At 42.8% G+C, this 17,726-nt stretch overlaps 1 protein-coding gene across 1 annotated transcript in view; it reads left to right on the forward strand.

Annotated features, from left to right (window-relative positions):
- The window catches only part of TSPAN7 (tetraspanin 7), an 84,874-nt gene that overhangs the window by 60,146 nt on the left and 7,002 nt on the right, over positions 1-17,726 (forward strand). Inside the window, exons 2-5 of the mRNA XM_021552961.3 lie at positions 7,584-7,772; positions 10,576-10,650; positions 12,127-12,222; positions 13,954-14,109. Coding sequence (XP_021408636.1) covers positions 7,584-7,772; positions 10,576-10,650; positions 12,127-12,222; positions 13,954-14,109 — 516 coding nt within the window. The remainder of the gene's footprint in view (positions 1-7,583; positions 7,773-10,575; positions 10,651-12,126; positions 12,223-13,953; positions 14,110-17,726) is intronic.

Consider the following 17,726-nt stretch of genomic DNA (forward strand, 5'->3'; position numbering starts at 1 on the left):
TTAAACTGTAAAGCAGAATATCTTGTCTCATTTAATGAAGTGCCTTACATAAAAATAAGTATAATTCTCATGATAAAGAACTTAATTTTACTGAAATTTTCAACTTCTTTTCTGAAAGTGCAAGGTGTAATAAAGCTACATCTTCAGCATAAGAATATGGCTGTTTATTATAACTATTCATCATAGGCATGATATTAGTATAGAGCTCATGTCCCAGATGCCCTTATTTTTCCTGAATCTGCCTACAAGTGGCATGTAATCAATTGTTTCCTTGTAGAAAAATTCTCTAAAAATAAGTATTTGCACTATATTAGCAATAAATCCTTAGTTTTGAGCAATGCTGCAAGGTTGTTTTCAAGTTCTTGCCTCCCCACTGCAGTCCTTGTTAGTGTTCCTAGGACTTCTTGAGCCACGTCCAATTTTTTTATCCTGCAGCAAACAGAATTGCTGTGATTTTTTTTTCCCTGCTGTTCATTAAATGATCGTTGGCCTCTTCTGGTTCCAAGGAGAAGGTTGCACTCACCTCTACATGATTTTTAATCTGTTTTCCATACAGAATAAGTGATACAGTCCTGGTTGTCATTTCTGCACTATGAGACCTTGGTGTGTGGTTGGTGTATGGAGGGGTGGGGGTGCTGGGAAACACCTGGGTTGTTTATAAAATGTTCACTTCCTTTCAAAGGTCATTTAATGCTGTAGTTGGCAGAGGCACTATTGAAGTTAAGGATTAGTACACACTCTGTTGTCTGCAGAGTTGGTAGCCAGATCAGCTCCATAATTTGGCATTCACTTTTGTCATCTGTGTGAGAGCCAATTTTTTTTTTTTTTTTTTTTTTTTTTTCTTAACCAGCACTACAGTTTGACCTCTGAGTACCTTAATCTGATGTCAGCTCACTTGGGACAACTATTCATGTACTTGTCATAGCATCCCAGCTAGGACAAACACTGAAAATTAAAAATACTATTGAAAAGGAAATAGGATAGTAGTCAGCTCACAGAAAGGAGCTGTGCCAGAACAGGTTGTTAAGCTTGATATCAGTGTGTCTAATCAAAATCTCCTGGGGTGTATTTCAGGGCAGATTCAGTGGTGGTCCCCTGACTTGAGTGCACTGGGTGCTCAGCTCTGGCCACATCAGTGGTGACATGAGGGCAGGGGCAGCATCCCCACTGCTGTGCTTGGCATGTGCTGCTATCCCTGGGGATGATTTCCACAGAGGGGACATGGATCAGTAGTTTTAATACACAGGAATTTCAGTTCTGCACACCAGCAGCAAGGGCTGTGGTGGATAATCAATGTTGTGCTGGCAGCTAGCTCTAGATGGATGCTGAGCAGCAGGGATCATAACTCAGATTGCTGAGGTGAAGGGATGAATGGCCACTTGTGCTGGACATTCCACACATGCAGCAGGGAGAGAAACCCTGAGCCCAAAGTGTGGCAGCCTGCCCAGGTGAGATCTCAGAGAGGAATGTGAATTAATCTTAGGGCATTTTTCCTTGAAATCCTTTTGGCTGTGTCTTTTTTGAAAAGAATTACTTACATGGAAAACTCTAAGGAACAAAGAAGAAGAAGAGGGACAGACCTGAGTTACAGGAGCAGAGGGACAAAGTAATTACGTTAGGTACAGGGGAAATGTGTTAAGAAATGGTGAAGTCAGGGACTAGAAGACACTAGGACAGTTACATACAAAAATGGCCACTGCAGGTGTTTTCTCCTAACACAGTGACCTTTACAGCTGTCTCTCAATTTGCAAAGGGGCCAGAAATTATGATTTATTGGCTTGCAACTTGTTGCCTTCCTCCAAAGGTAAAGTTGGTGGCGTGTTCATTTCCTGCTCACTCGGGCAGAGATCAGTCCTGTGCAAAGGTGACCCACGCTGGGTTTGCAGGTGTAGTCAGGATCAGCAGGTGTGAGCACAGAGAATCCAGGTGTGTTGCTGCTTACAGGCATCCCCAGGTTCTGTTTTATCTTGGCTTCACGCTTTGCCCCTGCCTGTGAAGAGCTGACATTGAAGCTCACAGGAAGATTTGTGTTGGTTTTAGTCACCTGCCTGCCTGAGGAGGGCCCAGGGGCTGAGGCAGGAGAAGACTCAAAGCCAGCCACTCCCAGTGCTTGACAAGCTGTAAAGCAGGAACATTTTGAATGTGATCCATTGCCTATTTTGGGAAAGTTATAACATTTTCAGAGGTAGGCCAATTATTTTTAAGTCTCTCTGGACACGCTTTTAACGCAGGATTTGTTCTGGATGTTGTCAAGGTCGGACGTTTTCTTGAAGAAAAAGTTTCCCTCCTTTGGGGAGATGTCTGGAGAGCTAATTAGCTGTGTGCCTTGGTCCTCTCTCATTTCCTCACAGCCTGCTAAACCTATTGCTAGACCTTTCAGCTTCAGCCAAGATGGATTGAGATGGTTCTTGTCTGCCTTCCCCTGGCTTCATCCATTTAATGCACATTATCCATTTTCTCTAGCCTGCTTGAGGAGAAAGGGTTGCAGGACAGCATGCTTCTACCAAAATGCAGGGAGGCTGGTGTTTGGGAAAGGAAGTATTTGGAATTGAGAAACTGAAAATACCAACGACGTGGTTATTTTCCTTGTATCTGCTTCTTTGCTGCTTCTTTGAATCTCTTTTTAAGTTGCCCACATTTTACATTCATTTAGCGAGGTTGAAAATAAGAAATGAAATAGAAGAATTATACCTACAGTGAGATCCTCCTTAATGAATTTGCCCTCCTGCATCTCAGTTCTGTAGATAAAGAGCTGGTCCAGAGGAATGCTGAGCTCTTCCTGCTGCTTTTGGGAATAGTAGGGATTGCTGAGTGCTCTGCAGCAATCAGGATGGGCTTCCAAGTTTTATTTTGACAGACCTTAAGAATCAAAATTGCTCACATCAGTAATGAACAGGAGGGCATGTATTATGTGGATCAATAAAGCAGCAATTCCTGCTGCACATTTATCTTCACCTCTGTAATTGACAAACTTTAAATATTCCATATGGCAGTCCTGAGTATAAATAAGGGGTTGAATTAGGCTCTTGAATCTCTGTGGATGAGAGGTGTAGAACCTTTCAGCAGCAACCTTCATATTGTGCCACCAGTGCTCGGTGGGTTTTGGGGTATGAAGACAACAGACTCTTTTAGGAGTGGTGTGCATCCAGTTGAAAGGAGTACACAGTGTTTTCCTGCCTAATTCTGGCAGAAATAAAGACAGACAGTGCACTTTCAGAAGTTATTTTCTGAATACTTTCTGCATACATTGCTGCTGTTACCTAGAAGAAGGGGATTGATAGTTTCATCTTTGTTTTGGTACTATTAAAAGAAGTAATTCTCAGACATTTTTCTGTTGCCTTTTATTGAGAAACTGCATGTGTTTAGTATTAGTTCTGATTTTAGGAATGCCCAGCATTATCAGGGCATCACTCTCCCTGTGTCCTGTAAAGCTGTGGCACATACCCTTGTGTCAGTGCTGTTGGCCACATCTTTGTCTCCAAAAAGCAGTTTGTTTGTTGGACAAGTGAATTTAGAGCTGACAGTCGGTTCTGCTGTGTTTCTGACAGCCTGCCTGTTGCATGGTAATTTTCCCACCACATCCAGAAGTGGGAGCAGTACTGCAGGTAACACTGGAAATATCTGTATTAATGCTGAAGGAAGATAAAAGGACTAGAAAACCTGTCTGACTGAAATCAGTGGCTGGTGGGATGTGCCTGTGCCATGCTTGAGGAGAGGCAAGAGGTAGAGTTGTGGGGGGTGGTTTCACAGATTTTTTTGTTGTTGTTTAAGACAGAACAATCCAACTCATCTAGATTAAAACATTCTGTGGGAACATCTTGATTTCAGTGGTGTTTTTGCTAGAAAATGTCCAGGTGGCCCACCTGCTTCATTTCCTGCCATCTCATCAGTCAAGGGCTTCTGGGGTGTGTTTGCTGAGCCTGAGCTCAGAGGCACTGAAATGTGAGACCTGCTAGGGCCAAACAATGTAATTTCTACTTGTGTGTAGCCTTTACAATCCTTGTCCTACTTGGATATCTCCTGCGGCTTTTTTTTTTTTTTTTTTTTTTCTTTTAACCTTTAAAATTTTGACCTAAGTGAAGGGCAGAACTAATAATGTTTTATGGAATGCTACATCTCTGGTTTCCTGGCTGAGGAAACCTGAGTGCAGGGGCTTCCACTTTTGTAACAGTGAACTTTTGTTAAGGAAGATATCATCTACCTTTGATGAAATCCAAGATTAAATAGCTTTTTAATAATGTTTCAAACTAGAGAAAGAACACAGAAAAGAAACAGAAGGTGCGGGGAAAATCCATCAAAACAGTATGGGGGGTGGGACAGGGTGCAAGCATGAAAAAGAGACTGCCAGAACCAGCTCAAGCCACTTGCAAGCCCATTTCTGGACACAAAACCTGTCTTGAGTTTTTGGGGATTTTTATGATCACAGGAGCTGGTCCTAAGCATGGATAAATCAGGCCAGCCCTGGCTGCTGGCAGGAATCTCTCTGGTGATGTTGTCTGCTTGGGTGTGGATATGAGCTTTGCCTGTGTTATCCAGGGTGGGCTATTACTGCTTAAACCAAGGCTTGTATAAAGACCAAGGAAAACTCTGGAGCTTTTTTCTGAGTCAATAATTTGGTAAGTTTGTGACAGGCCTTGAAATTTGGGATTTTGGGTAGTTCTTCTCTTTTGCTTTCCCTTAAAAACACCAAAGGGCAGGATCCCACATCTTTAATTTTAGGTAGGATGTCTCTGGCAGTTGCTTTTTAGAAGAAAATTTCTTCCTTGTTTTTTTTGGGGTTTTTTTTGGTGGTTCATTTTGGTTTGGTTTGGTTTGGTTTTTTTGTTTGTTTGTTTGTTGGTTTGGTTTGGTTTTTGGGTTTGTGGGGTTTTTTTGTGTTTTTTTTTTTTTTTGGGGGGGGTTTTTTGGGGTTTTTTGTTGGTTTTTTTTTGGATGGGGGTGTTCCTTTGCAAATACTTGTTTTTCTGTACCACTCCAGATATCTCATTAGGGGCATCGTGGGCTGTGCAGCTGCCAGTTCATTTCTTCTGTGTCTGCTGAGGATCTGGAGTCTTTCCTAATAGGCTGTAGCTCTCATAGCATCTCCTGGGCAAATCTTCAAATTCTTGCTGGGCCATATGAAGACCAGGTTTTGCTGTAGAAGTCCACTGGTGGAATTTTACTGCAGCTCTCGTGCTCCATGTGTGCTGGCTCTTCCAGGTGTTTGTAAATAAAGTTCCTTTTATTTACAAACTTCATTCAGTATGCTGAATGCTGAATGTTCAGAGGGTCCTGAAAGGTCAAAGGGGTGGTAATCACTCTCCTCTGACTGCCAGGATATCTGAAATACTTTGTACATGTCCTGTATGATCATTGTCTGAACTGAAACTTTACAGTGGAAAGGGAGTAGGGAAGACTGGAGTGAGACTGTGCATTGGAAAAAGTGTTCTGAGTTTCCTTTTAGACCTTTCAGGTGTAAAGGAATACACAGAACTTTGCTTTTGCAACTATTAAGGCTGGTCACAGGCCACAGAATTAGACTGGTGGAGAGATTTGGGGTCAAAGGAAGGAGATAAAGGGAAGATGTGTGTACTGATGGTAAATGTCCAGAGCAGTGTCTATTCCTGCTGCCTTGTTCTCAGGCCAGCACTGTCCTGGTCTTCTGTCTGCCCATGTCTCTCCTGCTTTTTAAGGAAAAATCCAAAAACCAAACCAGAAACCAGTACATTCATTGTTCCCTAGACTGTGTGATGGCACAGAGAGATAGTGATAAAAAGTGTGTCTTGGAAATAAGGAAATGAGGTTTGCCTTGGGGTGGAGGTAGGCATTAGTTGTACCACTGTGTGTGCTCTGCTGAGTAAAGGTCATGAAAAGGTTTGTAGGGAAGTCTTATGGTTGTTTTGTCTTCATAACCAAAATTCCAGCCAGCACTGCTGCAACCTGAGGTGCATCTTCAGCATGAATTTGTGGAAACATTCCATCCCCTCTGCACCATGCCAAGCTTGCTATGGGCTTAGACCTCCCAACAAACTCAGGGATTTCCTTAAATCCCTGTAAATCAGAGCTCTATTAAGAAGCAGAAGGGGAATAAACCACCAAGAGGCTTTCGTCCTTTTTCCAAAGTCCGTGTGTGCCATAAATTGAATAGGCCCCCCCCGAGACCTGGGGAAACCAAACTCTTAAAAAGCATAGTAAAGGGTTGGTAATTGTTTCAAACAGCCAACTAAAAATGCTTTTTATTACGAGGCTTGAGCTCTCTTTCATATGTGAAGCTGCTTGTTCATTTTGGCAGTGAAGGCTGCTTTTATGCCTCCCTGGGGACGGTGGTAAAACTTTCAGCAGCTTAGGCACAGAAAGCAGCCCTTTGTGGAACTGGAGGTGAGAAACCAGAAGTTGTTCTGCAGATTTCCCAGTCCCCTGCAGCTTGCTTTCAGAATTTGCTGATTAATCCACTTTAGTTCAGGACAGGGAGAGGTGAAGGCAGTGCTGTGCAGGGATGGGACAGGCTTGGCAAGGGCATTTGCTGCCTGTGGGTTGGTAGGCTCCTTGGTGATTTTTTCCTGACATTCAGCTGTTGGGTGCAATAGCAAGGATTGAGTACTTTTCACACAGTTGCACTGAAAGATGGACAAGGCTGGATTTATTCTTACTGCCACTGTGAGCAGGAGAGCAGAAGTCTCTGCTAATCCTGTCCCAGAGTGGCAGCAGAGGAGCAGGGGACACTCAGACGGGGGGACACGTGGAGCTGGCCGTGTCTCGGTGCACTGCAGGAGCAGAGAGCTACCCTGGGCTACCCTGCATCCTCCCTTGGCAGTGATTCATCTTAGATGTTTGTCCTTCAGTGGCAGCCTTGATGCAACAGATGCTGGAGTTTCATTTCATGTCTGTGTCCCTCTGGAGTTGGTGGAAGTTGTGAGGCTCCCTTCTGCCAGCAGCACGGCACCAAGGCATCCCTGCATGCATCCCTTCTGTGTTTTGGAAGGCTTTGGATGCCCTCCTCAGTGGCTCCTGGTTGGAACCTGGCTGCTGAGAATTTTAGGCTTTTTGTGCTGACAAGCACTGACCCCCAGGAGAAAACTGCATTTGTGGAGAAGACTTCCAAAATAGAATGATAAAACTGAGATTATAAGTGTGTAGTTTAAATAGAAATGTATAATACCACATGGTAGGAAAGTTAAAATTTAAAGTTTTAGATTATAATGACATATGTAAAACAAAATAAATATTTTAAAACAAAAGCTAGGCCTTTTTCTTTAAAAGTTTATGTAGTATTGCATAATTAAATTTAAAAATCCATATTATGAACCAAAAGCAGTTAGTTATTGCGTTAAAAGTAAAAACAATGTAACTATCATTTCTTAATTAGACAGTTTATCCTTAAAAAAACCTTATAAAGAAAAAAAATACAACTCCACTTTTAGCATATTAAAGTACTATAAACCTCACAATTTCGAAGACTATATAATATAAATAAAAACTAGTAAACACCTATATCCAAACAAAAAATACCATCTCACGCATTTAACCCCAACCTAAACCAAAAAATAAAATAAAATAAAATAAAATTCCAGAGCTGCTGACAGGTTTGTGCCCTTGCTTTGCAGATCACCGGCGTCATCCTCCTGGCTGTCGGCGTCTGGGGCAAGCTCACCCTCGGCACCTACATCTCCCTGATTGCCGAGAACTCCACCAATGCCCCCTACGTGCTCATCGGCACGGGCACCACCATCATCGTCTTCGGCCTCTTCGGCTGCTTCGCCACCTGCCGCGGCAGCCCATGGATGCTGAAGCTGGTGAGCCAACCCCCGTGCCCAGGAGGGGAGCGGGGATTCGGATCAGTTGGGATTTCCCCCAGTGTCACCACAACGGGCTCCCAGCTGGGTGGTAATTAGCATGGGCTTTAAAGGAAATTCAGGAGAGGTGCCAGGCAGAACAAGCATCATCCCCTTCTCTCACTCTGTGGAAGAAGAGCAGCACCAAAATCCAGGGGGATGGCTGCTCACTTCTGCCTTTCCAGTGCCTGCTCCAAGAGGCAAGGCTTTGCAAGTGCACTCTGGAGCTGTGTGCACCAGAGCCGAGGATCAGATAAAGTCCTCCTCTTCCTTTCCTTTAAACAACCCACTTGCTTAATTTATTTGCATTGATTGCAGATTTGGTTAGCAAGGATGTTAACTGAATATCAAAACCTCATTACAGCTGATGAGATGACTCACAGAGGGCTGATCAATCTCTTTATTTTATATATTTCATTGTTAAGAAACCCATTGCTTTTATACACAGTTATGATACAGCTGGACCCAATTGGTCCTTGAATCCAAACAGCATCACCATTGGCCAATTAAGAAGCCACCTTTTGGTAAACAAATCTCCATAACACATTCCACATGTTCACAGCAGCAGGTGCAGCAGGTTAAGATAAGAATTGTTTCTCATTCTTTTCTCTGATTTTCTCACAGCCTTTCCCTGGGAAAGTTGTCTGTTGCTCTCTGTGGCCAGAGGGCTGCTGCCACATCCCCACCCCCTGACAGATGTTAGTGAAACTTTTAGACACATAAGCTAGATTTTATTAATTTTCATTTTCAATATGTGTGCCTTTTGGACAAATGGGGAAAAAGACTCTTTGCCAAAACCAGTTTTTGATTGACTGTGACTGAATTTTGCTACACATGGCACATAGGCCCAAGTGTTTGGAGTGGGGTGGTGCTGCTGAATTGCTCTGTGAGTCATTCTGCAATCATTCTGGTTTTCTGTGAGCCAGATAGATAAACATATTTACAATCTTCAGGATGCCCACAACATCATAAATGTGAAATTCTTTCAAGCTGTATTTTAAGGGGTCACTTTAATACTCTGATGTGAAATTATGGAAAGAATAGTTAGTACCTCATAAAAGCATGCCAGCCCTTTTTTTTGTCCTAACATTCACTAGGTAGAACAATTCAACCCAAAAAGCAGAGCACTGTATGGTATGTTTGGTGTCACCTGAAAAGGAGCAGGAATTTGAGGTGCACTGAGCAGAGGGGAAGCTGCTGTCCCTCAGTCCATATGAATTCCTCTGTTCTGATTTTTCCAGCCTACCATAAAATTCAAAATAACTACAGGCTAAACAAACTTGCATGATAAACTGTATTTCTAGGCATATTTAGGAGCAAAATCCTGCATGTGCCATGATTTGAAAGGTGGAAATAGCACTTGTGAAGCACTGAACTAGTGAAAAAGGGCTTGACAGTATAATGCATCTCCTGCTACAGTATTTTGAGGCTGGTTTTCTAAGGAGATGGGATGATTTTTCCCCAGTTTTAACTGCATTTTAAAAAAGAAAGGACATGTTAAAGGGAGTTAATTTCCTCAAATGATGGCAGGGAGGAGAAGGGGAGGTAGCAGCTGCAATCCCATCAGCTGGTTGCCAGCTGGCAAGACCCTCACTGCTGTTTCTTGCTGGTGATGGGCTCTCAGGGCATGTACAGAGGCTTGCTGGAGTCACTGCAGTCCAGATGGGAAAGGGATAAAGGTGAATGATGATACAGATCCATAGGAAATCAGGCTCTGCTAGCTGCTCCACAACTCATGTAACTTTCTCAAAAACATGCCTCTAATACTCGCACGTGCTGTTCCAAGCACGTGGGTTGATTTTCAATGTATGTATAAGAAATATTTCTAAACTTATTTTCTCTCCTGAACAGACAGTGTTTTAACAGCTGCATTAATTGGACACATTTTTTTCCTAGCTCTGCCTTCACCATTGTGCTCCTTTCCCCAATAACCTTTCATGAAAGCTGTTTCCCTTTCTCCACTAAATCCTGCTAGGACTGAATTTAATTGAAAATATTTCCTTTCTTAATTAACTGTTACTTAGCAGGTGAACTAAAAAGGTAATTTTTCCTCCAGAAGATTAAGCCCCAAGTTCAAATTTTACTATCCCACTTTGCATTTTTTCTTTACCTTCTTTATTTTTGCTTAAATATATTTTTAGTACTTGGTGAGTGCCTACACTGAAAGCACTGTTTTCAGGGTTTATTTAGCTCCTGATCCAAATGCTGCACCTAAAGCCAAATATGGACCTTGGCTCAGCAAAGTATTTGGAGCATATGTCTCATGTTACTGTGAGAATATTTCCAGTGAAGGCAATGTTTCAGTTCATTCATTGGAGAAACTTCAGGAGCCAGGCAGCAAATGCCAGTCTGGCAGTGAGGTAGATAAACACAAACCAAAACACCTGGGCAAGCCTATTGACCTTAGCAGAGCACTGTGCAAACAGGAAGGGTCTGTTTGTATTCCATATTGCAAGATCAAAACCTGAGTGACTTGGATTCACCTCTGGCATGTGAGTGTGTTTTAATTTATATAAGAATGCTGAGAAACGTGGGCACAGAAATGTCAGGAAAGCAAGTAATTAAGCAATATATATCAGCTGTGAGTTGTATAAACACACGTATTACATTCAGGTCATGACCTGTGTATCTCCTCCAAAAGACCTTTGGTTTCTTAACATCTTTGAAGGGTGCCTAGAGGGGAAAGTTACATTTCATGTGATAATATCTGTGCTGAGACAAAAGCCTATGGTGCTCTGACTTCTCTTGCCTCCTGCCTTTTCAGTATGCCATGTTCTTGTCCCTGGTGTTCCTGGCTGAGCTAGTGGCTGGCATTTCAGGGTTTGTCTTTCGCCACGAGGTAGGTGGAACTGTGCTGAGTTTGCAGTGGCAGCACCTCCCTGGGCAGGAGCTGCTGAGGAGTCCCTGGGGCACTGAGCTCAGCAGCTCCAGCATCTCCAGGGACGGGGCTGCTGTGCCACAATGGCTTGCACAGCTCTTAAAAACCCCTGCCATGCCAAAGGGAGGGATTTAGCCAAAGCTCCTGCCCTCAGCTGCCTGGTGATTTACTCTGGAGCTATCAGGTTTGGTGTGTCCACCGTGTAAGATCTTCTTTGCTCTTTACGTATGCTGAGGGCTGCAAAATAGATTAAATGTTTAACTTAAACACAGCTTTTTCAGCCAGGCAAATGCTGGTTTATGTAAGGCAGAGACAACTTCTGCATCATGCCAGACCTGGTGTTTTGAAAATCTTCTTTTTCTTGGGTGGGGGGAGAGAGGGGGTGGAGAGGGAGTGGGATGGGATTTCATTTCTATCTTGAGTATAAGGAGAGATTAGAAGTAGAGGGAGGGAGGAAACTGGGACAGGAAGAAGCTTTTAAAAAGTGTGATGGTCTAGATTTGTAGTAACACTCCTGCTTTATCCCCTGTAATCAGGTCTATCTCTGGCTGTAAGTCCATGGACCTACATGCCACTGGTGCTGATCCAGAGCACCCCAGAGACCCTCCTTGTCTCTTCTTTTGTATGAGCTGGTTTTCCAATCTCCTCTTTTGACATGACATTTCCATTGCTATAGAGTTTTCTGCTGTTCACCCTTGCAAGCAGTGGATTGTTTTTAATGAGGTCCTGAGGTGCCTGTCCACCTGCTGAGGATTCCCATTTCATCCCACCTAACCTGCAGCAGCCCCAGTGTCACACTGCTCCCTTTTGGGACAGACAATCTCTTGTGTGAAGGCCACAGCCAAGTGGGTTGCTCACATAATCTGCTTCCCAGCCCCTTTCCCACCCAAAGTGCCATTCCTGATGATATGCCTGACATTTTCCAGCTGAGGGATCTCTTGTTCCTTACCCAAATCCCTTTGGTGCTGGGACTGCCTGGTCAGGAGATTTATGTCTTACTTTGGTGCCACTGACTTGTGTCCCCAGGGTGTGTGCACAAGCTTTGGCTCCCACCTGGCATCCATGAGCAGGAAAAAGCATGCAGTCTCCTTCAGACTTAGTGCTGGAACAAATTGTTAGAGGGGTAAAAAGCATAAAACAGTACCTTTTTGATAGGTTAAGTAATTTTACAGTATTTTTTTTTTCAAACATATCAGTTTGCTGGGGTAGTCTTGTTTCTGTGTCTGATATCCCACAGGAAAAATGGCATAAATTATTCCTGACAGTTAAGAGGGAGCTTGACCAGCTCTAAAAAACACCCCTAAAAACAACTGGGAAGGGCTAGTTTGGGTGTCTTGTTAGGAAATTTGGCAATGCATTTGCTTCCTGCAAAAACTGCTTCAGATGATGTGCTTCTTGTTGCTCACGTGGGCTGTTTTTTTTTCCTCACCCTCACAGATCAAGGATACTTTCCTTAGGACATACACTGAAGCAATCCAGAATTACAACAAGAACGATGAGCGGAGCCATGCAGTGGATAACGTACAGGAAAGTGTAAGTCTAAAACTGGGCACCAAAATAGAGAAAGAAAGTCAATAGGGAAAGCATGGATTGAATCCCAGAATCTGAGGTTTTGATGGCTCAGTCTGCAAGCTGAAATTTGCAAATAAAATAGAGGCTCACAAAGCTGATCTAAATGAAAAGTATTTCAGCTGAAATGCTTGCCCAGGATGCCTAAATTTTAGTGAAAAAGCTGTCTGATAAAGGCAAGGCCTGTCCCATTGGCTTGTTGTTGGTCCCAGATCTTGAATTAGGTTTATGGGGCAGGTCTATTTCTAAAGAACACACCTTGTTCCTAAGGGAATTTACCAATAAGATCATAAAATGTTTTAAATTTGAGCTGGATGAGACAGGGTTTTATAGTCTTGTGTCCTGCATCACTGATAAACTGCAGCAATTCTCTTCCCAAGTACAGTGAGAGGCTGGCAAAGGAGACCTAGTGAGTTAAGGAGAAAAACTGGGTATATTTTCCCCAGACGAAAATGGAGGGGAAAACTGCTGAGGTTGGCAGTGAAGGCTGTGCTGGAGGGATGGAGTAGGAGCTCTCTGACCCTCGGGAGGTGGCAGGGCAGTGGGGAATTGCCTTGCCTTCCAGCAGGGACAGGGCAGGAGCAAATCCCACAGCACAGCCAAACCAGTTGGGGATGCCACTTACAAGAGACCAAGTCCACCAACTGCAACACAGGGCGATAAAATTCATATTTAAATTCCCACTGGAAGCTCTGCCATAGCAAGAAGCTATTCCTTCAGTTTGCAAAACATTCTCTGAGCTTTTCCATATGATTGTAACTTGATGAATGGCTGAAACATCAGTGTAATTGTATCAATGGCTTCTGGACCTTTAGAAATTACAGCTGTTATGTTGGACCCTTCAGCATGGTTGAAACTGTACTCTAACCTGGCTTCTCCTGGTTAGCAGATTACTGCAGTGCTCCAAACAGTATATTCTGCTGTCAAATTGTCTGTTTGTGTAATGTTTACCTGTATTTTAATTTTTTGATTCCTTGGAGTTGACCAAACAAAATATTTCTGAGTAGTTTTTCAATGTTTCTGTTGTAGCAGAATGTTTGTTTCATTCATAGTTCTCTTTTTGCAGGAACTGTATTTATAAGCCCTTTCCATGCAGAAAATTAACAGATACTCCATGTTTTTGAGTCTCTGACTTCTGTCTTAGGATCTAAATCAGAACATCCCTCCCAATTTAGGGTTTTCTAGCTGACTTCCTAGATACACCCTGTGAACATATGGTCTCTTTCTATTCACAGCTCAGTGAGTTGTCCTAGAAATTATTTTGGTGAGTTAGAGAGGCTTCACCTTACTGATCTGTACTAGTTTGAACCTCTATATGTTGCATGTAATTCTGTGTAATGCTTTGAGGTCTTGAATTTGCAGGGTCATCTTTCATCAAATAAAACAGTAAAGAAAACAAACAAAAAAAAACCCCAACAGATTGTGAACTAAAAAAGATGGGTTTATGGTTAGACCTTTGTCAAATGTTACAAATAATAGTTCTTTTCATAAAATACCTTATTTTAGTAGGTCATCTGCTCCCATGTTCTGTAAGTTACATCCCTGGGGCAGGGGTGGTATCTGCTTTTCAAAGCTTGAGGTGCCCTGTCATTATTTTGATTATGAGCTTATGAAATGGGCCGAGATGATTCTGTTCTAGTTTTAATTCTGTTTTGTTTGTCTGTGTGTTTTAAACCTGTCTCTTATCCCTCCTAGCTGAGCTGCTGTGGCATTCAGAGCTACACCAACTGGAGCACCAGCCCTTACTTCTTCAAGCACGGCATCCCTACGAGCTGTTGCATGAACTCCAGTGACTGCAACACTCAGGATCTGCGCAACATGACCGTGGCTGCCACTAAAGTAAACCAGAAGGTACCAGTAACCTTGTGCCAGAGGCAGTTGTGACACAATCCAGCACCCCAGTGGAGTGTATGCCTGCTTGCAGTTGCATTTCATTTCAAATGGTTGGTTGGTAATGTGCAAATAAGGCTGGAGTGATGGTAAGGGTGGGCTTGGTCCTGCACTTGCTTCATATTCTTTGAGCTGGCCTTTCTGAAATCCCAGGCACAGCAGTTCTGAGGTGATTGACAGTGAATGTTGTGGTTGGTGGGTGCATTTATTGTGAGTTAAAATCTTGGAACATGTCCAGCCAAAGCGACCTTTCCCCTGGGGTCACCTGAAGGAGAAGGCTGGGAAGACAAAAACAGGGTTGAGAAGACAAGTGGGAAGAACAGGAAGAAAGTTAATAATTAGAGAAAAAAATATAGAAAATGCCAAGAAAGGGAAGAATAAAGAGAAAATAATGCAGCATCTATGCATTAGACCTTGTGCTGAAGAAGTGCTACTGAAGTTGTTGTTTCAAGTGCTTGTGTTTCATCAGTTCTTTCTCACCTGAGATTTGCAAGAGAGGGAAGAGTTTGTTGGTAAGAGGAATGATATTGTGGCTAAATCACCATTCTAAGTAGCAATGCAGCTTAGTCAGACTTAAGGATTATTTTATTTTCTGTTTTTATCTTCAGAGATCTATTAAAAAAATAAATAGAAGTCCTGAAGACAGCAAGGGAAATATGGAAATGTGTCTGTCTCTTCTGTTTCTATCTTTTTCACCTCAGTCACCTGTGACTCAGAAGGTTGGACTGGTGGCTGAGCACAGCCTGAAATATCTTTGAAAACCAGTCAAGTAGACAACATTTTTGGCATGTATTGTAAAAGGGATACCAGAGGATTATTTTCCACTAAACCTCTTTTTTTTTTTTTTTTTGTTTTTTTTGTTTTTTTTGTGCAATTGTTTAATGAGAACCACTTGTCCATTGGTTGAGTAACTCTCAGTCACCAGCAGCAGAGTAATCTTGCACGAGGGTGAGCCCCTCTGTTCAGTAAATTTGTACTAACTTGACGTTTTTGTAGAAGTGGAAGGAAGGTGAGAGGCAGGGCAGGGTGGATGTAGGGAGTGTGCAGTGCAGCCAGCAGCCACAGCAGGCATGGTGCCTGGGCAGCCCACCCTGAGCCTCTGCTCCTCTTCCCAGCAGGAAAACTTTCTGCTGTGGCTGGTGTTCCCCCAGCAGGGCTCAGCTTTGCAGTTCAGGACAGCCATGCACTCTGAACCTTTCCTGGCTGCCAAACCATTTAGGTGCCATTTGCACTCCCAGCACTGCTTTGTGGTTTCCCCCAAGTGCCAGGCTTGCTCTGCCTGCACAGGGAAATCCCTGTTCACCTTGAGCTACTCGTGGCACGGGATGCCTGAATTGTAGGAAGTGACTGAGGGATCAGCGAGTGCTAGTCCAGGGCTAGTAACACATTCCCAGCCATTCTTGCTCCTTGCTCTCCTGCCAAATGCACAAGTCACCTGACAGAAAAGGACTGCTGGTTCCTCAGGAAATAGTTGAAGTAATTACTTGATTTAATTACCTAGAGGAAATTTGGATGTTTGGAAGTTCATGTGGTTTTGTCTCGTTTCTGACATAGCCATTGAAAATCAAAAGTTAAAGATTTCTGTTCAGCAGTTGTGAGACTTTGCAGTTGTCCCAGACATTTGAGCAATGTGGGATGCTTCTGAAATGTGCATGGGAGTAAAAAGCAAGAAGGAGAAAATGTTGTTTGGCTCTGTCCTTTCACTTCAGATAGGTAACTAACATCATTGCCTCTGACCCAAGCCCCTTGCTTGTCTTGGAAACATGAGGCGCTTTGTTCTCTTGAGTGTTGGAGAAAAAGGAAAATATTTATTGCCTGTGTTGTGGAAGACCCTTCTCACCATGCCTATGGACAAATCTATTTGGATTACATCTTTTTGTGGATCTTGCAAAACTATCAGTAAAATGAGTTCTCTATGAGCTAATCAAATTACTAGCAGTTTCTGAGGACTGATAATAAATTTACCAAAGAGTATTAAACTAATAATATAATTACAGGATTAAAAGACAGCAGTCCTGGATTTTCTTTGCCAATTCTGACCCTAAGTTGCTTAGTGACCTTGGGTTAATTATTTAGGCTCTCTATTTCTTCGTATCAAACAGCACTAATACCTAACCTTAAGAGCTGTCATTAGGATTAGCTAATTAACGTTCATCTAGTGCTTTTAATCACAGTTCTTTACCAAGAAACCTCAAGAACTATTTCTCTCTAAAATCTTAAGAAAGGAACAGATGCATGGAGTCAAGAAATATCAGATCCTTTGTAAAATTCTGGATCAGCACCCAGAGGTGCTCCCACAGTGCCTCACACACTTGTGTCCTGTCGTGCAGCTCGTGGGTGCTGCTTGCACTCAGCCCGTGCACAGCAGGGACTGAGCAGCTGAGCCATATGTAAAACTTCAGAAAACAGATTATTGTGGCTGGGGAAAACAGAGCCTTCAGGTGAGGAGGGTGATCAAAACTCTGCCAGTGCATGTTTTGTTGACAAGATCTTCTGTCTCCCTCACATTGCCACTGTGCCTTGGGGTTGCATCTCCTGAAGGCTCTTCAACAGAATTGGTTTCAGAAGAGCTGGGAGAGCATTAAGCCATGTCAGAATGAAAATACTGCTTGAGAAATCTAATCTCATTGCACAACGTGTAAGACACGCAAACTATAATTGCTTGATGGGTTAAATAAGCAAGCTTGAATCAGGCTTACTGTACACTGTGGTAAAACAGTTGATATGTACACATAAACATTTCAGAAATTAATCAGGACCAGCTGTGCTGGACCTCAGCTACTCTTAGGTTCAGCACTTCATTACTCCTGGTGACGTTATAAAAGAAGTTAAAGAAATGGTACAATTTATTTAATGAATGGCCTGTCTAAAATAAAGAACATTGTTTGTCTTTCTCACTGTTGTTTTTTACAAGCTCCTGATGCTCTGAGGCCATCAAGAGTTCCTGCAGTGCTTGCAGAATGAGGGGTGTGTGGATGTAGGTGAAATGTGGAGACACTTCCTCTCTTATGGGACAGGAGTCCAAGCTGGGAAAGGCAACTCACTGTTATTTCTGAGTTTCCTAATTTCTGATAAAGTGGATAAAGTTATAATGTGTAAAACTCCTCAGGACACTGCCTTGAGCCAGAGTGTTGGTCATTTGAGGAAGGTGGCAAAAGGGGCTGAGCAGTGACTTTGGGTTGTGGGGACAGATAATGGGGCTTAATAATGAAAGAAAAGGGGGTTAATGAAAGAATGGGGGTTAATAACAACAGGGTTAATAATGAAAGAAAATGTGTAGTGGTTTTGGTGACATCTTTCTTTTTTCTTCAACTATCAAGTCACATGTTTAGATTCATTTAGGCACCACAAACTAGGAGATAATTCCAAATGCTTTTTTGAGGGGTCAAATAGGTGAGGGGAGAAACTTGGCAAACATTACTATACTGAGGGGGAACATCTCATAAATGTCTATCCAAGAGAAAGGCAGATATTGTACATGAATCCTCTGGCCCTAGTCTGAGCTGTGAATTGAGGCCTGAGAAAGAAAGTCAGCAGAGAGAAAATTCAGTTTAGGGAGCAGGACAGGGAATTTTATG

The sequence above is a fragment of the Lonchura striata genome, chromosome 2, assembly GCF_046129695.1.
Source record: "Lonchura striata isolate bLonStr1 chromosome 2, bLonStr1.mat, whole genome shotgun sequence".
In the NCBI taxonomy this organism is placed as follows: Eukaryota; Metazoa; Chordata; class Aves; order Passeriformes; family Estrildidae; genus Lonchura; species Lonchura striata.